The sequence below is a fragment of the Chlorocebus sabaeus genome, chromosome 11, assembly GCF_047675955.1.
Source record: "Chlorocebus sabaeus isolate Y175 chromosome 11, mChlSab1.0.hap1, whole genome shotgun sequence".
Taxonomy (NCBI): domain Eukaryota; kingdom Metazoa; phylum Chordata; class Mammalia; order Primates; family Cercopithecidae; genus Chlorocebus; species Chlorocebus sabaeus.
The window spans coordinates 110,241,717-110,264,390 of NC_132914.1; the positions used below are offsets into that span (position 1 = coordinate 110,241,717).

General features: G+C 49.6%; 1 protein-coding gene across 5 annotated transcripts in view; it reads right to left on the reverse strand.

The window, feature by feature from the left end:
• Positions 1 to 22,674, reverse strand: part of RASAL1 (RAS protein activator like 1) — a 37,782-nt gene that overhangs the window by 5,929 nt on the left and 9,179 nt on the right. The window contains exons 5-16 of one of the 5 annotated variants that reach the window (XM_073021128.1): positions 16,267 to 16,396; positions 14,142 to 14,223; positions 13,908 to 14,039; positions 11,567 to 11,655; positions 10,430 to 10,547; positions 10,132 to 10,285; positions 9,702 to 9,766; positions 9,305 to 9,417; positions 6,414 to 6,606; positions 2,480 to 2,620; positions 1,477 to 1,621; positions 96 to 265 (exon numbers count right to left, since the gene is read on the reverse strand). In XM_073021128.1, the coding sequence (XP_072877229.1) occupies positions 96 to 265; positions 1,477 to 1,621; positions 2,480 to 2,620; positions 6,414 to 6,606; positions 9,305 to 9,417; positions 9,702 to 9,766; positions 10,132 to 10,285; positions 10,430 to 10,547; positions 11,567 to 11,655; positions 13,908 to 14,039; positions 14,142 to 14,223; positions 16,267 to 16,396 (1,532 nt within the window). Of the gene's footprint in view, positions 1 to 95; positions 269 to 1,476; positions 1,622 to 2,479; positions 2,621 to 6,413; positions 6,607 to 9,304; positions 9,418 to 9,701; positions 9,767 to 10,131; positions 10,286 to 10,429; positions 10,548 to 11,566; positions 11,656 to 13,907; positions 14,040 to 14,141; positions 14,224 to 16,266; positions 16,397 to 22,674 lie in introns of all 5 variants that reach the window. The other 4 variants (XM_073021129.1, XM_073021126.1, XM_073021127.1 and 1 more) reach the window with 4 other exon arrangements.

Consider the following 22,674-nt stretch of genomic DNA (forward strand, 5'->3'; position numbering starts at 1 on the left):
CCACTGTGGGCCTCAGTTTCCCCCTGTGTACAAAGAGGCAGCATCCTGAAAAAGGCCACCCCTGGAAAGCCCTCCATTGTGGATGGGAACCCCACCTGCCACTCAGGACTCTTGGAGAAGGAGAGGGTCTCCCCGCTGAGCCAGACATAGCGCTTCTTGAAGGCAAAGCGCGTGGCCAGGCCGGCAGGCTCCTCCTTGCGCTTCAGCAGATAGCCTTCTCGAACAATGGCCGAGGGCGGGAACAGGGCCCGGGCTGGGACACCAGCTTCTGGGAAATGGGAGAAGAGAGGTGGTGGACAGCGAGCCCTCCCTATCCAGGCTTACCTTACTCCACTAGCATGCCCAGGGAGGACCTCAGTGGATGGGCATGGTTCTCTGCTCCCCTAGAGGTGGGAGGATGAGCGCGATGACTTTAGACTCCACTCCTTCAATAGGGAATGCAATCATGGAGGCCGGGAGGAGGGGGCGGGCAAAGTAGCCCTTAAAGACCTCTCTCCAACAAGAGAAATCTGCAGACAGTGTGCAGGCAGCCAGCAGGGGTAGTCACACCCTATGGGGTCCCACCCAGGCAATGTCCTGCATCTAACCACGCTCAGGGAGCCAGGACACAGCCCCGCCACCCCACCCCAGCACCACAGGGACCCCACCATGCCACAACCAGGCTCTACGTTCTGACAGGTTGCTCCAACGGGACTGGGATCCAACTAGGTCATGATCTGAGCCCCACATTATGGTATGGACTCAACCACAACTTTTCTGCTACAAATCATCCTGTGATTCTGTTTCACTCCAAGTCAAAGCTAAAATTCTTCCCAAGGCCTATGAGGCCCCACATGATCTGGCCCCCAACCTCTCTGGCCTTGCCTCTTTGCCTCCCCACTGCCCCCGCTTCACTCTTCTTCACGGGTGTCCTCAGTGGCGCTCTCTGTCCCACCTCAGGGCCCTTGCACATGCTGTGCCCTGCCTGGCACTCTTCCCTGGGATTCTCATGGCTCTCTACCTGTTCCCTTTCAGGTCTCTGTTCTTTCCTCCTCTATTTTTCCACCTTAGCACTTATAGCTCTCTAACATACCACATAACTTGCTTATTTATCTTGCTAATGGCCTGTGTTCCCCAACAAAATAAAACCTCTGTGAGATCAGATTTTCTGTGTCTTGTTCACTGCTGCATCCCCAGCGCCTAGAACTGTGCCTATTATTTAGTAAGCGCTTAATAGATGTTTGCCAACTGCATGCACACCATGCCACAATCCCTCCCACAGCCACATTCCCACGTTGGCTAGGATGGCCTGGAGGACAGCACGTGAGCTCTGTTTGTCTCTGGGGGCTAGCACAGTGTCAGGAAATGTTAGTTGACTTGACTGACCCACAGATTCACATTCTCAGTGCTGAGGAGCTGGCGGGGAAAAGGGGAAGTCCCTGAGTGGTGTCCCAGTTGGGTTGAGAAGCCAGATACGGCAGGACCACAGGAACTCACCTTCATCCCCATCCACATCCACCAGCCGGTCCAGGAAGTCTCTCACACGTGAGACGCTCTGTAGCAGGAAGGGGTGCAGGGGGGCCATCCACAGTTCCTTGCCCTGGCCCAGCTGCTGGCCCAGGTTTCCGATGCTCTGCACAGCCTGGAGCAAAGAAACGAGGGATGCCAGGGCCAAGGTCACAGCAGACAGGAGGGCCCTCTGTGGACTGCTGGCTCCCAAATCGGTGCTCAATAGAAGAAGACTCTTATTGTCGGGCACAGTGGTTCACGCCTATAATCCCAGCACTATGGGAAGCCGAAGTAAGCGGACCACTTGAGGTCTGGAGTTCAAGACCAGCCTGGCCAACATGATGATACCCTGTCTCTACTAAACATGCAAAAATTAGCCAGTTGCGGTGGCTCACACTTGTAAATTCAGCTACTCCAGAAGCTGAGGTGGGAGGATCACTTGAGCCCAGGAGGCAGAGGTTGCAGTGAGCCAAGATCGTGCCACTGTACTCCAGCCTGGGTGACACAGTGAGACTCGTCTCAAAGAAAAAAATAAATCAATAAGAAGACTCAACACCTTCCTTGGGTGGTATCTGTTTCCCCTTCCTCTTTTTGGAATCTGCACCCCTCAGTGACCTTATTCTGCTCCCTCCAAAGCCCAGACCCTCCCCCAGCCAGGACTGCTCAATCCTACCTTGCATACTGTCATGCAGAATCTCAAGTTGTTGCCCTTTGCAAAGGATGATCTAATTCATACTAAGGTGTGAATGACTGCTAGCCTGCTTTCCACTTTCCTTCTGTAAGGGTTGGGTTTTCATTTCCAAAGGGGAAATTGGAGTGCATGATGACTGCCTTCACCGTTGGGATGGAATGCTAATGGTGGTGTTTCAGACTTGGGTTTCTTTGGGTGTTCTTTGGGTCTTCTATGGGTCTGGCCTCCCAGCTCTGCTCCTACCATGCTTTTTTTCCCTGGCTAAGAGCACCCAGGATGGGGGAACCCCATGGCTGGCACCTTGGCAAGCAACAGCAGTGAGCGGCTGGTCTGGGGATCCGCGTGTTGGTCCCGCAAGTCAAACAGCTTTGGGGTAAGGATGGCGGGCGCGAAGAATCGCAAGAAGAGAAATCCGCTGATGGCCAGGTACTTCACATCCTGCTAGGAGGAGCAGCAGGTAAGAGGAGCACCCCAAACCCATTTCCCAGCTGGGTAAACTGAGGCAACAAGGACTAGAAATTTGTGGTGCAAAGAGAAGTGGGATGGGGAATTGACCAGGAAGCCACAATGGCCGACCGAGGAAGTTTTTCCTCTCTGGGCCTCAGTTTTCCCACCTGAAAAATGAAGTAACAAAACCAATCCTACAAAACTAGATTTGGCCAGATGTCCTCAGAGTTGGCTTTGTGCCAAGCACTATGCCAAGAGCACAGCCCTAAGAGGGAGGCACCATCATGATTCCCATTTTACAGATGAGGAAGCAGAAGCTCAGAGATATCAAGCAATTTGCCCAGGGTCACACAGCTAATGAGTGACAAAGTCAGGATTCAAACCCAGATCTGTGATTTATGGTAATAACAGCAGCAGGACAGATATCTCTCTATACATTCGCTTATTGAATACTGACCCCAGGAAGGATTATATCTCCATGTTACAGCAGAGGCAACTGAGGCACAGAGAGGGAAGATCCCTCACCTAAGGCTACACGGCTATAAGTGGCAGAGGCAGGAGTTGGACTCAGGCAGGATTTGAAATTTTTTTTTTTTTTTTTTGAGGCAGAGTCTTGCTCTGTTGCTCAGGCTGGAGTGCAGTGGCACAATCTCTGCTCACTGCAACCTCCGCCTCCCAGGTTCAAGTGATTCTTGTGCCTCAGCCTCCTGAGTAGCTGGAATTAAAGGCATATGCCACCACACCTGGCCAGTTTTTGTTTTTTGTGGTTTTGTTTGTTTGTTTGTTTGTTTGTTTGGTAGAGATGGGGTTTTACCATGTTGGCCAGGCTGGTCTTGATCTCCTAACCTCAAGTGATCCGCCCACCTCAGCCTCCCAAAGTCCTAGGATTACAGGCGTGAGCCATCTTGTCCAGCCAAGGATTTGAACTCTCTGTTTTTCACCACACTCTCTTGCCATTCAACACCAGCTACCAAGGAGCCCTCACCAAGTATTAGAAACCAAGCCTGAATTATCACATTTAGTCCTCAACCCCGTGTGGGTAGATAAGTGCTATTATCCCATTTTTTCAGATGAGGAAACTGAGGCTCAGTAGTGAACCCAGTCTGATGGGCTCCCGAGTCCATCCTGTGTGCACCTCCCCACCTCCAACCTCTACCCTCTACAAACTGTAGAGTATGGTTCCCCTCCATGTGAATCTGGGGCCTGGCCCATCTAAAGGTAAGGCACCAGCAGAGGTGACTCAGGGAAGGGTGCCCCTCCATCCTGGGTACCTCTTGCTCCCCCCAGACCGGCTCCCCACCCACCTCTCACACTTGCCCGGCTATATTTAGCCTGAGAGTGTGCGCCTGTGTTTATTTAGAGGTTGTAGTCACACATGAAACAATGCCCTCCCCGGGCATGTGCCACCTTCCTGGGGCATCTTGGCCTTGACAGTGAGCCCTGCAGGAGCTGGCTACCTGGAACTGCCCAGAGGGAGCACATTCTCCTCCGTCTGGAGCCCTGAACTGTCCCCCAAGGCCACCACCACCCCACCGCCATCTGTAGTCCAGGGTCATTTTAGTCTTCCCATCAGCTCATTTGTTTCCTCCTTTTTGAGGGTGAAGAACCGGTGTCAGTGCAGCAGAGAAAGGGGCTTCCCTGGGTTCCCCGGGCCTGAGAAAGTCCCTACTTCAGGCCCACCTTGGGGGCTGAGAACTAGAGGACACTTGGGTGTCACTGATATTGACTCACCACACAAGGTCTAGGCTGTCTGGGGAGCTGGCCTCCTCCCTTTCTTCCCTGTTCCCTGCCACAGCTGTGCCCCACTTAACACCTCTGCTGGCAGCCCAGGTGAGAGCCCAGCAAGGTAGAGGCGCAAGCCAAGCTACATCTCAGTGTCAAGGCCCAGAGCTTACTCCTCAACTGGGGCGAGGGGAGAGACCCCAGCTGGGAGTCTAGAAAACCCTTGGCCAAGGTGTTTTACCTCTCTGTTCCTCAGTTTCCCCATCTGTAAACAGTAAGTGGAGAGAGATGTGGTATAAACCAAAAGCTCTCAAATGAGGCTCTAGGAAGCGGGTTACGACACTGCCAACATGTAACAGGTCTCAGATCTTTCTGCAAAGTGAACCCTGGGTCTGATACATCAGCACTACGTAAGAGTTCATCTCAGCCGATGTTATCTGCAAGTGAGGACAATGACAGCCACCTCAGGAGGTGTGCTGAGCATTCAAGCAGGTGGTCGCAAACTGGCCAGTCCAACCACACATGTTTTATAATGCTTGACCCAAAATTCTTTTGTGTGTTTGGTTTTCAGGTAAATTCATGCTGATATTTTAAAAATAAGGGGTCAGGCTGGGCACAGTGGTTCATGCCTGTAGTCCCAGCACTTTGGGAGGCTGAGGCAGGGGGATTGGTTGAGGCCAGGAGTTTGAGATCCTCCTGGGCAACACAGTGAGATCCTGTCTCTACAAAAACAAATAATTAGCTGGGTGTGGTTGTGCACCCCTCTAGTCCCAGCAACTCAGGAGGCTGAGGTGGGAAGATCACTCAAGCCTGGGAGATAGAGGCCGCAGTGAGCTATGATCCTGCCACTGCACTCCAGCCTGGGCAACAGAGCAAGACCCCGTCTCAAAAGTTAGTAAGAAATACATACATACATACATACATACATACATACATACATAAATTACAGACCTCACATAAAATCCAGAATCTCTAAAGATCTGGCAGTATTGGGCTTCCATTTCTATACAACAGTGATTCCCTGGAGCTGCCCCCTTTAGACAAGCTCTGGGGGCTCCAGTTGGTCACAGTCTGTATGACTCCCGACCACTCCACGAGCTACCTACTTTGTTCTTGTGTCTCACCTGCCTGAAACTCACAGCATCTGAGTTTTCAACTCTTCTATCCATGTTGGTATAGCCCTACACCTGCAGGGATTTATTTTTAGACTTTATTCTGGATGTTTCTGAGCACTTACTGTATGCCAGATCTGCATTCTTCTCTCTTACTTCCTCTCTCTGTCTGTCTTACATCTGGAATTTTAAGAAGCACTTACTTGGTGCCAGACTCTATTATTTGCTGGTTATGAGCACAGACTCAGGAGCCAACCTGCCTGGGTGAGTGCCAGTCCCAATATCACCCCTTTCTACCTGTCTGACTTAAGCTCTCTGGGCCTCAGTTTCCTCCTCTGTGAAATGGGAATAATCCTGGTATCCACCTCACAGTCTGCATGTGTTGATTAAATAGGGTAATAAATACATAAATCACCTAAAACAAGATCTGGCCCATGGTCAGGCTACCGGGCTATAGAGTGTTAGCTGCCATTATTGTATTTATTATTATTTGTTTTATTTATTTATTTATTTTGAGACAGAATCTATCTCTATCATCCAGTCTGGAGTATAATGGTGCAATCTCCGCTCACTGCAACCTCTGTCTCCTGGCTTCAAGCGATTCTCCTGACTCAGCCTCCGGAGTAGCTAGGATTACAGGTGTGAGCCACCATGCCCGGCTAATTTTTATATTTTTAGTAGAGACAGGGTTTCACCATGTTGGCCAGGCTGGTCTCAAATTCCTGACTTCAAGTGATCCACCCTCCTCAGCCTCCCAAAGTGCTGGGATTACAGGCGTGAGCCACCGCACCTGGGCAATTTTTATTATTATTATCATTCTTGGGAGCCGGACCCTGCCAGGAACGCTGTCCCCAGGCAGCCTGGGTTCTGGTCCCAGCTCTGTCCTGACTCCTCCGAGTGACCCTGGACAAGCTCCAGCCCATCCCCAGGCTGTGCCTCCCATCCCGGCGCACCTGGTGCTCTGGCTCGGGGAAGCGTTCCTTCACGCGCCGGTGCAGCTGCTTGAAGGCGAGGCGCATGGCGGGCGGGCAGCGCCCCACGGAGCCCACGATGGCGTCCACGATGGGCCCCAGGTAGCCCGTCAGCAGCCCCAGGCTGGTCTCCCGCATCTGCTCCTCCGAGGGCGCACCTTTGAAGGAGATCCTCCTGGAGGGGCCGGCGGAGCAGCTCAGACTCGGGACACAGCATCTGCCTGCCCCAAACCCTCCACCAGCCCCGCTGAGCTCAGAGGGGACCCATCTTCCCCCCACCTCCGCAGCCTCCTTCCTGCCCCTTCCCACTGGGCTTCTTGCTGTTGCTTAAACACGATGAGCTCATTCCCATCTTGCAGCCTTTGCACTGGCTCATCTCCCTCCCCCTAGAACACTCTCCCGTTAAATGTTAAATCTCCGCAAGACTCCCTTCCTCACTGCCTGCAAGTCTTTGCTTAGATGTCCCCTCCCCTGTGAGGCTGCCCCTGTCCTCACTCTCTGGAATATTGCAGGCCTCTCCCCTCCCTTGTTTTTTCCATTCCCTGGTCCCATTCAATAACCTTTTTCCGACCAGGCACAGTGGTTCATGCCTGTAATCCCAGCACTCTGGGAGGCCAAGGAGGCAGGTCACTTGAGACCAGGAGTTCAAGACCAGCCTGGCCAACATGGTGAAACTCCATCGCCCCCAAAAAATACAAAAATTAGCCCAGTGTGGTGGTGCACGCCTATAATCTCAGCTACCCGGGAGGCTGAGGTGGGAGAATCACTTCAACCTTGGAAGTAGAGGTTGCAGTGATTTGAGATCATGCCACAGCACTCCAGCCTGGGTGACAGAGCAAGACTCCATCTCAATAACTAAATAAATAAACAAACAAACAAACAAACAAACAAACCCACCTTCTTCTTCCAGTTGCTCATTATCTGTCTCCCCCCAGAATAGGGACTTGGGACTGTTTGTTCCCCACTGTATCCTCAGTGTTCAGCCCAGAGCCTGGCACTCAATCGCTGTTTTGTTTTGTGGATGATAGAACAGCATTTTTCCATCTGCAATTATTGTGTTCCTTTCTTTCTCTACAGATTGAGGGTCTGTCTTGCCCACACCCAGACTGAGAGCTGGGGGTTCTCAGCTCCACTGTGTCCTGGACCTAACGTGCTGAGCCCTGGACTCGTCTCTGGCATGGTCTCTTTTAATCCTAACAGTAACTTGATGGGGTAAGTAGCCTTACTTGTTGCCATTTAACAGACGAGAAAACTGAAGCTCAGAGAGGTTACTGGGGAGATGGTACAGCTGAGAATCGAACTCAGGACTGTTAAGTCCACAGCCTGCCTGCCACCCTGCCCTGCCCAGGTCCCCAGATACCCCTGTTCCCATGGGTGCCCACTGAGTTTCTTCCATCGTTATCAAGTGTGCTAGGAAATGCCCTCAACTTGGAGTCTCACAGGTGGACTGTGCCCTTCTGCTCAGGGCCTGGGATCAAATCCCTGCTTTGTAACTTCCTGGCTGTGTGACCTTAGGCAAGTGACCTTCCCTCTCTGAGGCTCAGTTGCATCATCAGTAAGAGGGGTCGTGATGCCTGCCTCTAAGGTAGTCAGTCAGAAGGTGTGGACGGCACAAGGAAAGATCCTCTCCTGTCTCTGCCACGGTCCCCAATGGATATCCCAGCAACCATTTTCCACAGCCCCAGGCTTGTGGGCTACACATGAGAAGGTTCTGGAGAGAAAGGAGGAGGAGCCCACGGAGGGGTGGAATGACCCCCTAGCCACTGCTCTGCTTCCTCCCAATCTCATTGAGCACCCACGATCTCCCTTGCAGGCAGGCCCACTCAGGGACCGCCAACACCACACTAATAAAGATCACTAATGTTGGGGACCCCCAGCAGCACAGCAGTAAAGATCACTAATGTCGGGGACCCCCAGCAGCACAGTAGTAAAGATCACTAATGTCGGGGACCCCCAGCAGCACAGCAGTAAAGATCAGTAATGTTGGGGACCCCCAGCAGCACAGCAGTAAAGATCACCAATGTCGGGGACCCCCAGCACCACAGTAATAAAGATCACTAATGCTTGTGGAGCACAGGCATGACTCAGTTAACGGAGTAGAGGTCATGAGCTCCACCTCTCAGGTGACAATATTCTCACCAGCTGAATAAGGGACATTTTAGAAGTAGTGTGTGCATTAAGTAGAAGAACATAAGATCAATATTTTGGGTTTTTTAATCTTAAAAAAATCTGATTTTGCCAGGCGCGGTGGTTCATGCCTGTAATCCCAGCACTTCGGGAGACCAAGGCAGGAGGATTGCTTGAGCCCAGGAGTTTGAGACCAGCCTGGGCAATGTGGCAAAACCCTGTCTCTGCTAAAAATGCAAAAACTTAGCTGGGGGTGGTGGTGTGTGTCTATAGTCCCAGCTACTCCAGAGGCTGAGGTGGAAGAATTACCTGAGCCCGGGAAGGTGACATTGCAGTGAGTCATGGTCATACCACTGCACCCCAGCCTGGGTGACAGAGTAAAACCCTGTCTTGAAAAAAAAAAAAAAAAAAAAAAAAAAAAAAAAAAAAAAAAAAAAAAAAAAAAAAAAAACAAGAAAACAACTTAACCACAAAGGAACAGAAGTTTTGGCAACTTTGTCCATCAATAGTGGCAGAGCTAACATTTGAACCTAGGGAGCTTAGCATCAGAGTCCTGGCCATAACCCCTATACTACACAGCCTGAAGACCTAAGGACGTGTGTGTAAGGCTTTGAGCTCAGCCACCGAGCTCCTGAGCAGTCGTAGCCCCAGGGTGAGTGGCAGTCAGCATGAACCCAGTCCCCAGACAAGGCTCCAGGTAGCCAAAGGGGGCCGTCGGAGGGTCAGAGTCCTCGGGCTTTGCTCACCGGGTGCGGCCCAGGTCCATCTTGCAGGGATCCAGCTCCATGTACTTCTTCTCCTCAAAGACGCGGCTAATCATGGGCTTCAGGACCTCGTGCAGGTAGGGCATGCCCACGAGCTGGGGGCAGGGGGCACCACACAGGGTGGGGCTGAGGGCGAGGCCAGGGCATGCCCATAAGCTGGGTGCAGGGGGGACCATGCAGGAAGAGGTTCAGAGAGAGGCCAGGGCTGGGGTGGGGGACACACCCGGGTGCAACTCAGGGTGAGGCCGGGCACCAGCCACCAGCACTGCAGCTCAGCTGCTCAGCCTCTGAAGCCAGCCAAGTGAGGGAGCCAGGTAGGCACTGGGAAGGAGGTTCCCGAGGAAGCTGTGCCCGGTCCCCCAGGCCTTCACCTACTCACCTTCATAAACTGTTCCATCGACTTGGATGCCAGGGAGTTAGAACGGAAGAGGGTGTTGGGGTCCACTGGGAGGACAGAGGAAGTGTTTGCTGGGATTTAGGGAGCTAGACCTAGCTCACCCCACTCACCCAAGGTGGGGGTCATGATTCTTCCAGCCCCAAGAATCAGGAAGACCCAAAACATCAATCCCATTCACAGTACAGAGGCCCAGAGTGGTTAAGTGAACTGCCTGAGGTCACACAGTTCACAAGTAGCAAAACCAGGGCCTGAGCCGCAACTGGGCTCCCAACTGTCTGGGGTGCACAGCACAGGGACCTACAGAAAAAGGAGCCCTTTCCCTCTGCCTGATGCCTCCCCTTTTCTCCCCAGGGACCCTCCTGCAAGCCCACCATTGAGGGCGGTGATGTCAGGGGTTGTGCAGGCAACTCACTGGTCCGAGCCACCTCACGCCGGGTAAGATAGTCCAGAAAGGGTCCAGCCAGTCCCCGGCCAAGAAAGAGTTTCACCAGCTTGGTGGCAAGGTCCTGGCGGCAGTCCCCCAAGGTCAGCTCTTCCAGCAAGGCCAGGGGGCTAGCAGTGTCCTCCTGGATGGGGGCGGGAGACAAAGGTGACCTCGGCCCCTGGGACCCCAAAGCAGATGAGCCTAGATAGGGCTCCGTGAGGCAGGGGGAGGCCAGGATCCAGACCCCTGGCACTCCCCTGGTAGCACTGCATTGCTACGCACCCACCTCTGCTGGCCCCAGCACAGACTCCATGAGCAGCTCCACGAGAGGCTGGTAGCACTGGGAGGGCAGGACGCGGTCCTCGATCAGGCGTACCTTCACTCGCAGGGCACCCAGGTTTCTCCTGTCCGGGATCAGATCATAAGAAAATGAAAGGTCTGGCCGAACGTGATGGCTCACGCCTGTAATCCCAACATTTTGGGAGGCTGAGGTGGGCAGATCACTTGAGGTCAGGAGTTTGTGACCAGCCTCTACAACATGGTGAAACTGCATCTCTACTAAAAATACAAAAATTAGCCGGGGGTGGTGACACACGCCTGTAGTCCCGGCTACTCAGGAGGCTGAGGCAGGAGAATCACTTGAACCTGGCAGGCAGAGGTTGACATCGTGCCGCTGCACTCCACCAGCCTGCATGACAGAGCGATACTCTGTCTAAACAAATTAAAAAGAAAGAAAGAAAAGAAAATGAAAGATGCTCTTATGGGAGAGCGCATGGGCAGGTGTGGAGAGCCGAGAGAGGCCAATGGGAACATATGGGAGGAGGGCGGGAGTTTGCAAAACAAGACAGGTGTAGGCAGGTATAGACAAGTGTGGACAGGTGTGAACAGGGGTAGGCAGGTGTCAACAGGCATAAATAGGAATGTATACAAACAACGTAAACAGGTGTGGCCAGAGTGGATAGATGCGGCCGGTGTGCACAAATATGTAAAGGATGTGTGGACAAGTGAAGATGAGTGTCAACAGTGTGAACAAGCGTGGACAGGTGTGAATAGGTGAGGCCAGTATAAACAGGTGTGAACTGATATTGATGGGTACAGACAGGACAGGCAGGTGGAGATGGTATAAATAAGTGTGTTCAAGAATGAACAGTATGGACAGGTGTGGAAGGACCCAAAGTTCTGAATATATATCAAGTGCGAGCCAACGTGTTTGCACATGGACAGGTGAATGGGTGTAAAGTGAACTCCTGTGGACTTACGTAAACACCTTGAGAGATATTCCATAGACGGTTGTTAAATGGATGAATGCATGAATGAAGTGGCACAGCGATAATGCATGGGCTGGCATGGGCTCTGCCCACAAGCTATGGATGCTGCCCGACATGGCTCCAGCCTGGCCGCCTCCCTCTGCACCCACAATTACCCAGAATCCTCCTCGGCTCTGGGAAAGGGCAGGAGGCGGAACCAGCCGTTGGGTGGCTTCTGTTGGAGGGTCTTCGGAGAGAACTCCACCTTTTGGGAGAGACACACAGACCCTCAGCCAGGTCATGGCCTGCCCTGCCGGGCTCAGGTCTCACCTAGCCCTGGAGGAACAGACTGCCCACCCACAGAGGGGCAGAATGGCCTGCCAGGGGCCCCCTCCTTCTCTCCTACAAGTCCCAAATTATTAGGTCCTGCCAGGACACTGAGGGCTTCCGAGGGCTTCCCAGGGACACTTAATTTACAGTTGAGGAAACTGAGGCTCAGAGACATGGAGTGATTTGCCCAAGGTCACACGGCTGCTAGAGATAGCATGTCTGGACTGAGTGTATTTTCAGCTCTGTTTAGGCACATAAATTTCATCTATCAAAAGGCATAAGGACAGACCTGGAGGCACTCAAACCCCACCCTCTCTCTCTTTTTAAATAACTTTATAGAGATGTAATTCACATCCCAAACAATTCACCTTTTAAAAGTGTACAATTCAATGATTTTTAGTATATTCACAGAGTTACCGCAATTAGTTGTGCTGCTGATTCCAGAACATTGTCTATGAGCCCTAAAGAGCCCGTACTCATTACCAGTCACTTCGTGCCCCCCAGCCCCTGGCAACCACTAATCTACTTTCTGTGTCTGTAGATTTGCCTATTCTAGATATTTCATATAAATGGAATTATATGTGTTTTGCAGGGGCTGGCTTTTTCCACTTAGTGTAATGGTTCATCCATGTGTCAGTACAGTAAGTCCTGACTCATAACATATAAGGAAATCAAATGTACCATGAGCTAATTACTATAAACAAGAATTAAGGCTGGGTGGGTGGCTCATGCCTGTAATCCCAGCACTTTGGGAGGATGAGGTAGGCAGATCACTTAAGGTCAGGAGTTCAAGACCAGCCTGACCAACATGGGAAAACCCCGTCTCCATTAAAAATACAAAAATTACTCAGATGTGGTGGTATGCACCTGTAATCCCAGCTACTTGGGAGGCTGAGGCAAAATAGTTGCTTGGACCCAGGAGGTGGAGGTTGCAGTGAGCTGAGTTCATGCCACTGCACTCCAGCCTGGGCAATAGAGGAAGATTCCTCCTAAATAAATAAATAAATAAGAGTTAAGTTCCTACAACATACAGTATGTCATTTTGCTTACGGCTGTAGTTTCCAAGAACCTATGGACCAGGCATGGTGGCTCACGCCTGTAATCCCAGCACTTTGGGAGGCCGAGGTGGGCGGATCACGAGGTCAGGAGATCGAGACCATCCTGGCTAATACGGTGAAACCTCGTCTCTACTAAAAATACAAAAAATTAGCCAGGCATGGTGGCGGGCACCTATAGTCCCAGCTACTTGGGAGGCTGAGGCAGGAGAACGGCATGAACCTGGGAGGCAGAGGTTGCAGTGAGCCGAGACCATGCCACTGCACTCCAGCCTGGGCAATAGAGTGAGACTCCGTCTCAAAAAACAAAAAACAAAACAAAAAAAAAAACCTATGAATGACATCAAATGAGGACTTACTGTACTTCATTCCTTTCTATGACTGAATAATATTCCATTATATCGATAGACCACATTTTGTTCATCTATAGTGGACACTTGAGTTTTTTCCATTTTGGGCTGTTATGACTAATGCTGCTATGAACAGTAATGTTAGTGAACGTAAGTTTTCATTTCTTTGGGGTACGTACCTAAGAGTAGAATTGCTAGGTCATAGAGTAACTCTATCTTTAACTATTTGAGGAGCTGCCAGGCTGTTTGCAAAGACTGGGAAACCAAGAGAAAGAAACTGAGCCCAGGACTTCTAGGAGTAGGAGTTAAGGGCGTAGGTCTGGAGTCAAAAAGATCTGAACTCAAATCTTTGCTCTGCCCTTAGCCATATGACCTTGAAAAGGCCACTTAGCCTCTCTGAGCCTCAATGTCCCCATCTGTAAAATGGGGATAGCAACAGTCCCAGCCTCATAGGGTGGCCATGAAAGTTAAGTAATGAGGCTCTGTGGGAGGGACACTCCGCACAGGGCCAGCACACAGTCATCTGTCATGCTCTCATCCCAGAATGAGAATCTGGGCCCACCCTGTGATCTTGGGTAGGTTCCTATACCTTTGACAGCCTAGGTTTCCTCACCTGTAAAACAGAGCAATGTAACTGCATCACTCCTGCCTAACCAGGGGAACCTGATGAGGCAACTGTACATCCACCCTTCTGAGAGCCAGGAGGCTCAGCCCATCTCATCTTCCTTCCCCCTTGGAGGCACTGGGGAGCCATGGAGGGTGTTGCAGGGAGTGAGGCTCACCATGCCCAAGAAGTCATTCTTGCCCACCATGTCCCAGTCCCAGAGCTCCACCCGCAGTGGGGACGGGGCACCTGGCATCTCCCGCAGCTCCAGCACTTCATCCCAGTGTGGGAAGCGAGTCTTCTTGATGGTCTGTGGGCGAGGGAAGTAGTCTGTGAGTGGGAGAGCTGATGGGGACCCCTGCCCCACCACCAAATGTCCCACTCCTTCCTGGTGTCATTCCCCATCACTCACTGAGGTCTCCAAGCTCTGGCTGCCCCAAAACACACGTGCAAATGGGTCAGATGTGCCAGAGATATCTCTGGGAGCCAGGTCCCTGGGAACAGATGGGGAAAGGAGTGAGGGAACACGGCACCTGAGTTGGGCCTTGGAAAGGCTGTTAAGAGTATATCATTCCAATGTCGCTGGTTTCCAAGGAAATTAACTGTTCCATTGTAGGGGTCGGTCCACCTGGGGACACCCCTAACCATGCCCGTCCAGACCCCGTATCTTCCTGTCACTGCCCTATGAGGAGGCACTTGTATGTCCCTATTTTTCAGATGAGGAAACTGAGGCACCAAAAGGTCATATCCTACATCACAAAACCCAGCAAGTAGAAGTGCAGCGGGGAAGGGGAAGAGAGAGCCTCAGATTCTCTGGAGGCCCCAGATGGGAAAGTTGATGCAAAGGTTCAAAGCCTGGCTCTGTGCTCATTGGCTAGGGGACACTAGGGAAAGTCACTTCCCCTCTCTAAGTCTTCATTTCCTCACCTGGAAAATGGGAGTAATAACAGACCAACCTCATAGAGCCAAGAGTTAGATGGGGTGATGTGTGTAAAGGGCCTAGCATAGTACCTGGCAGGTGGTAGATGATCGGTTCATTTATTCATTCGACAAACACCCATGCCCACACCTTGTCTAGGACCCAAGAGAAGGCAGGGACTCCTTGCCGTTGGTTGCCATGACAACCCAAAAGTCTTACTCCAGGCAGCTTCTCCATCCCTCCTTCTTGACGTTCCCCAAACCCAGGAACACACCACCACCCCACCCCCACACCAGGGGCTGCTTCCTTCTTCCTCCTGATCCCTTCCCACCCCTGCTCAGCATCCAAAGCCTTCTTCGGTTTCCTAGGAGCTGGCCCGGTTGCTAAGCGACAGCAATCAGTCCCTCTCATGCCTGCAAGGATCCTGCACAGCCTTGTGGCTGGGGAAGGGGCCATGGGCACAAGTGAGCCTCTGCCCACTGCTGAGTCCCTCAGCCTGTCACCTGCCTCCCTGGTTCTCCCTCAGTGAGACTCTAGGGAGCCCCAACTGGGGCCAAAGCCGGAAGCAAAAATCTGGAGGTGGTGGGGGAGGCTCAGAGAGGGCAAGGAACGGCTTTATGGTCACACAGCAAGCTAGAAATTGGAGGTCCTCTCCGATCTGGGCAGGGATTTGCCTAAAAGTGAGAGCTGGGAAGGTGAAAAAAAAAAAAAAAGGCAGAAAAACAGGATGAGAGAGGAGTGGGGGAAGGGTGGAGATATTTGAGGGAGCAAAATGACAGAGCGCTGAGGAAGGGAGAAGGAGATGGCCATGACAAATAGGCAAGAGGGAAGATGGGTGTCCCATGAGCTGGTGCACCTAGAGGGCCACCTGTGGGTTTTCCTGGTCTTGCGTCCATCTTGCGTCTGACTTTTCTTTGGGACAGGACCTATCTCCTTCTCACTACCCGCTCTCACGTGACTTAGTGGGGGCCAATTCCTCCCTCCGCTCCAGTAATGGGCTTGTCACTCAGGCCTGACTCATTATTCAATGCAATTGGTTCAGAGACAGCATGCGCCCCAGCCTGAGCCAGTAAAACTTCATCCCAGGACACTGGTTGGAAATGGTAGGAAATAGAAGTTTTTTTCTGTTGGAGTGGCTAAGCTGGCAGGGTACCAGACTGGAGCTGCTAGGGCCACCTCTCACCTGAGGAGAGGTTGCCTAAGAATGAAGCTAACTCAGAGACCAGCACAGCTAAAAGACAGATTCCTAACGGCATCATTTGAACACCTGGACCCAGCCATGCCTGAAGCTACATGTCAGTCATATAAGCCAATAACATAGCTCTTTTGCTTAAGCCAGTATGAATTGGGTATTTGTCAGTTACAATTTAATGACTACACCTCCACACTCACCTGTCACCTGTCATCCTGAGTGTCTGGTCTGTTGCTCAACAGGATTTTGCCCCCAGGAACTTAAAACCCAGTGAGCTTGGACTGTTTGTCCACACAGGGAACCTGACTGTCAGCCCAGAAGTGCGCTAGGAGTGAGGAGGCCCCAAACGCCAGGCAGCAGGAGAGACCCAAGGGACTCCTGCTCATTCTCAGACCACCCTCCACACCACCTCCACCTTGAGCATACCTGGCCTGAAGCACATGGCATCGAAGGCAGCGGCCCCGCCCATCCTCCAGCATCTGCACTGACAGGCAGATCTCACCCTGCACTTCTGCATCTGGGTCCACTCGGCTCAAGTTAATCCAGCTGTCAATCCCTGGAAGGCACAGGCACTAATGTTTATGAAGTGCCTACCATATACTGGGCATTGTGTTAACTTAAAAATTCAATTAACATTATTTTCATTATTATTATTATTATTATTTGAGACAGGGTCTGGTTCTGTTGCCCAGGCTGGAGTGCAGTGGCACGATCTTGGCTCACTGCAACCTCTGCCTCCTGGGCTGAAGCGATTCTCCTGCCTCACCCTCCTGACCAACTGGGACTTCAGGAGTGCACCACCATGCCTGGATAATTTTTGTGTTGTTTTTTTAAAGATGGGGTTTCACTATGTTGCCCAGGCTGGTCTCAAACTCCTAAGATCAAGCGATCCACCCACCTTGGCCTCCCAAAGTGCTGGAATTACAGGCATGAGCCACTATGCCCTGCCTCAATTAAAATTAAAAATGTGTTAAGACCCTGGCTTCTAATATAGGTGCTGTAATTATCCCCATTTTCAGATGAGGAAAATGAGGCACAAGGAGGAAGAGTTTTGTCCATGGTCTCACAGCTAGTAAATGGCAGAGCTAGAATTTGAATGCAGGCAGTATAGTTAGTTCTAGGGCCAATGCTCGTAGCCATATGCCATCACACACTTCACCCTGGTATAGAAAGAACTTCATCATGTAATCCCAGCATACTCTCCCCACAAAAAAATCTTGGGCATTTCTCCCTCTCTGTATTTCTCTCAACACTTTGAAGATATTGTTTCACTGACTTCTAGCTTTCCATCACCAGGCTGGAGTGCCGTGGTACAATCTCAGCTCACTACAGCCTCAGCCTCCCAGGCTTAAGTGATCCTCCTGCCTCAGCCTCCCCAGTAACTTGGACTACAGATGTATACCACCAGAGCTAGCTAATTTTTTTTGTGTTTTGTAGAGGTGAGGTTTTGCCATGTTGCTCAGGCTGGTCTCAAACTCTTAAACTCAAGCCGTCTGCCTGCCTTGGCCTCCCAAAGTTCTGGGACTACAGGCAGGAGCCACCGTGCCCAGCTTTTTCTATCTATTGTAATACTAAGGACTATGTCTTTGATGCACTGCAGTTTCATCGCAATGTGTCTAGATACAGATTTTTTTTAATCCTGCTTAGTAGAGATTGTGCTTCCTCTATTTATGGAATTATATCCTTCCTTTAGTTCTGCAAAATTCTAGATGATTGATTTTTTAAAATTATTTCCTCTTCCCACTTTTTGTTAAAATTTTTGCCTGTGTCTGATTTTTAAAATTCTATCCTTCTCGAACTCCAATTAAATAAATGTTAAACCTCCACAGTTATTTTCCATGTCTCTGAACTTCTATTTTATTTTTTTCTCCTTTTCCTCTGAAACAAATTCTGAATAATTTCTCTAGACCTTTCTTCCAGTTCACTAAATCTCCCTTTAACTATGAATAATCTGATGTTTCACTCAACCACTCCATTTTTTATTTCAACAATTACACTTACCTCTAAAAGTTTTATTTGGTTCTTTTTTAAAATCTGCCTGCGTAATTACTTGTAATTTATTGCTGTTGTTGCCAACCTTTCTTGTGATTACATCTTTTATTTCTTTAAATCTGATTCTTTAAAAAAATCCTGCATATTGTGATTACAGAATCTAAAGTCTTTGTGGGTCTAAATCAGATGATTATTGTTTCTGCTGACTATTGCCCATGGTGTCTCATTTCCTTGTGTGTTTGCTGATCTTTGATTGTGAAGTCGTGTTTGTTTGAACTTACTCTGGGAAACCTAAGGAACATGCTTATCCCTAGAGAGGAGCAGGAGTTGGTTATTCTGGGACCCCTTGAGGGTCTCAGCCTAAGGGAGAATTCTTATGTTGAGTAACATCCACCTTGCCCCTAGTCCAAGTTTTAGTCTCTTTGTTGACTGTAGAATTGATATTGACCTTTGCTTTCAGGGAAATCCTTCATGGTTTCCTTGCTTTTTCTTTACCATTCCCTGTTAGGTTTTAGCTAATGGTTTTTGTTTTTGTTTTTGTTTTCATCTGAGATGGAGTCTCACTCTGTCGCCCAGGCTGGAGTGCAATGGCACGATCTCAGCTCACTGCAAACTCCGCCTCCCAGGTTCAAGCGATTCTTGTGTCTCAGCCTCTCGAGTAGCAAGGATTACAGGCACCTGCCACCATGCCCGTCTAATTTTTGTATTTTCAGTAGACAGGGTTTTCACCATGTTAGCCAGGCTGGTCTCGAACTCCTGACCTCAAGCGATCCGCCAGCCTCGGCCTCCCAAAGTGCTGGGATTACACACGTGAGCCATTCTACCCAGCTTCATGATTTGAGATGGAAAAAATACTGAGGGATTTCCCGTTCTGTAAAGAAGTTTGGCCTGGCATGGTGGCTCACACCTGTAATCCAAGAACTTTGGGAAGCCGAGGCGAGCTGATCACCTGACGTCAGGAGTTTGAGACCAGCCTGGCCAATACGGCAAAACCCTGTCTCTACGAAAATACAAAAAAAATTAGCCAGGTGTGGTGGTGCACTCCGGAAGCTGAGGCAGGAGAATCGCTTGAACCTGGAAGGCAGAGGTTGCAGTGATCCGAGATCATGCCACTGTACTCCAGCCTGGGTGACAGAGCGAGACTCTGTCTCAAAAAAAAAAAAAAAAAAAAAAAAAAATTTACCGCAAGTCCAACAATGTATTAGGAATCCTATTTAATCCAGGATCTCACTGTTGTGTAGCAGGAAAGCACTTTCAAGGACTGAGTCCCTCCAGCTGCTGAAAGTAGAAGTCCCATCTCACATCTCTCTATCTCCACTGTTGCCTCCACATTTCTGTCCCGCTTAAATAAATAAAAAACACCCACATGCATGCAGACACATGGACACATTCCTTCTTTTCTTGCTCCCTGTTCTGTGGAAATGTGTTCTGTTTTCCTATCCAAGTCCACAAGTTCCTGGAAGCCAGGCCTCATACTTCACTCATATAATTTCACTCCCCTGAGAGGATGTTTGTTTGTTTGTTTGTTTGTTTGTCTTTGAGACAGAGTCTCGCTCTGTCACCCAGGCTGGAGTACAGTAGCATGATCTCGGCTCACTGCAAGCTCCGCCTCCCAGGTTCACACCATTCTCCTGCCTCAGCCTCTCAAGTAGCTGGGACTGCAGGCACCTGCCACCATGCCCAGCTAATTTTTTGTATTTTTAGTAGAGATGGGGTTTCACCATGTTAGCCAGGGTGGTGTCGAACTCCTGACCTCGTGACCTACCCGGCTCGGCCTCCCTAAGTGCTGGGATTACAGGCATGAGCCACCGTTCCTGGAGGATGTTTGAGGTACACTGGGTACAGCTCAGTGGGCCGATTAAGAGCACAGATTTTGGAGGCAGATACAACCTGGGTTGGACTCCAATTTCTGCACCTTCTAGGAGGAAGTCACCTCCCCTCTCCATGCCTCTGTATATTGGAGATCATTTTGGTGGACACTTCACTGGCATGTTGAGAAGTAAATGTAAAGTGCTTAGCACCATGCCTGGCATATAGTAAACCCTCATGAAATAGGATTATAATGATGATCAGCACATAGTAGGTTTTCAACTAATTCCCACTGAGAGAAATAATGCATTATTCAATAAATGGTATTGAGACAATTAATAGTCATGTAGACAAAAAGTAATAAAGTTTTATCCTTACTATACCTTATATCTAGGTAAATTCCAAATAGATCAAAGACTTAGATGTGTTTTTTGTTTAATGCAATAAATGGCCAGGCATGGTGGCTCACACCTATAATCCCGGCACTTGTGGGGCCAAGGCAGGAGGATTGCTTGAGGCCAGGAGTTCAAGATCAGCCTGGCCAACATAGTGAGACCTTGTCTCTACAAAAAAAAAAAAAATATATATATATATATATACACACACACACACACACACACATATATATGTGTGTGTAATACATTAATGTTAGAAGGAATTATGTTTTAAAATGTTTCTCTTAATCTTAGAGTTGGGAAGTTCTTTTTAGTTCTAACAGAAAATTCAGAACCAAAAGTAAATATGAGATTAAATATAGAAAAAGAAATTTTACACATGAAAAAATTATAGGCAAAGTCAAAACATGAGAGACAAAGGGAGAAAAAATATTGTAGCTAATATGACAAAGAATTAACTCCCCCAATATGTAAAGAGCTCCTACAAATCAATGAGAAAAGGCAAACAACCTGGGGGGGGTGGGGTGGGAAATTCATGTATGAGTAGACAATAAATGGAAGAGAAAATAAAGTGTTTCTTCAAAGCTGCATATAAAAAAGGCTCATGGACAAGTGCAAAATGAGGCCGGGCTCAGTGGCTCACGCCTGTAATCCCAGCACTTTGGGAGGCCGAGATGGCCGAATCACGAGGTCAGGAGATCAAGACCATCCTGGCTAACAAGGTGAAACCCCGTCTCTGCTAAAAATACAAAAAATTAGCTGGGCGTGATGGCGGACACCTGTAGTCCCAGCTACTCAGGAGGCTGAGGCAGGAGAATGGCGTGAACCCAGGAGGCAGAGCTTGCAGTGAGCAGAGATCATACCACTGCACTCCAGCCTGGGGGACAGAGCAAGACTCCATCTCAAAAAAAAAAAAAAAAAGAGAGAGAGAGAGAGAAGTGCAAAATGAACCTATGCTGAGGCAATATTTCACCTATCAGATACATGATCAAAAAATTTGATAACTGGCTGGTCTGCATGTGGTAGTATTTACAACTAATTGATCACAAAAAGTTTGATAACTGTTTGCGAGAGTGTGGGGTGAGTGAATTGTTACCTCTTCCGTGGAGGGTGATATAACAACAACTATCAAGTACGCAGATGTGTGTACTCTTTAATTCAACTCTAGGAATTTATCTGAGTGATGGATATAACTTACATATGTGTGAAATTTTATTTGTACAGGCTAGTTATTGTAGCATTGCTTGAACCAGGGAAAGACTATGAACTCCCTAGATGCCATCAATAGGGAACTAGCCAAATAAATAATGGTAAAGCCACACAATGGAGCACCACGATGCCATCCCAAACGAAGAATGCGGAAACTCTGACAGCACTGTTACAGAAAGATCTCAGAGATACTTAGTGAAGTAAAAAGGCCAGGTACAGGCCAGGTGGCGTGGCTCATTCCTGTAATCCCAGCACTTTGGGAGGCTGAGGCGGGTGGATCACTCGAGGTCAAGAGTTCGAGACTAGCCTGACCAACATGGTGAAACCCCATCTCTACTAAAAATACAAAAATTAGCCAGGTGTGGTGGCAGACCCCTATGATCCCAGTTACTCATGAGACTCAGACAGGAGAATTGCTTGAGCCCAGGAGGCAAAAGTTGCAGTGAGCCAAGATCACGCCATTGCACTCCAGCCTGGGTGACAGAGCAAGACTCCATCTCAAAAATTAATTAATTAATTAATTAATTAAAAAAATTTAAAGGCAAGATACAGAGTAGAGTGTAAAAGGCTGCAATTTGTGTAAGTCCAGAAAAACGCGGCTTTTTTTTTTTTTTTTTTTGAGATGGAGTCTTGCTCTGTCGCCCAGGCTGGAGTGCAGTGGTGTGATCTTGGCTCACTGCAAGCTCCGCCTCCTGTGTTCACGCCATTCTCCTGCCTCAGCCTCCCGAGTAGCTGGGATTATAGGCGCCCGCCACCACACTCAGCTAATTTTTTGTATTTTTAGTAGAGACAGAGTTTCACCTTGTTATCCAGGATGGTCTCGATTTCCTGACCTCATGATCCGCCTGCCTTGTTTCCCTAAGTGCTGGAATTACAGGCGTGAGCCACCACACCCAGCCAGAAAAACGCAGTATTCAGAGCACAGACTCGACTGGGTGCGGTGGCTCACACCTGTTATCCCAGCACTTTGGGAGGCTGAGGCAGGCGGATCACTTGAGACCAAGAGTTCAAGACCAGCCTGGTTTCACATGGTGGAACCCTGCCTCTACAAAAAATACAAAAATTAGCCAGGCGTAGTGGTGCACACCTGTAGTCCCAGCTACTTGGGAGGTTGAGGTGGGAGAATCACTTGAGCCTGGGAGGTTGAGGCTGCAGTGAACCAAGATTGCACCACTTCACGACAGCTTGGGTGACAGAATGAGACACTGTCTCACAAAAAAAAGCACAGACTCTGGAACTAGACAACTTTGGTTCAAATCCTGGCTGTCTGACTTAATAATGTAATCTTGAGCAAATCATTTAACCCTCCGTGCCTCAGTTTATTCACCTATAAAGTGGGCGTTAATAATTAGAGCACCTACCTCTCAGGGTTATGATGAACCTCCCTCACTGAGTCCATACATGTAAAGAACTTAGTGTTCAGAATAAT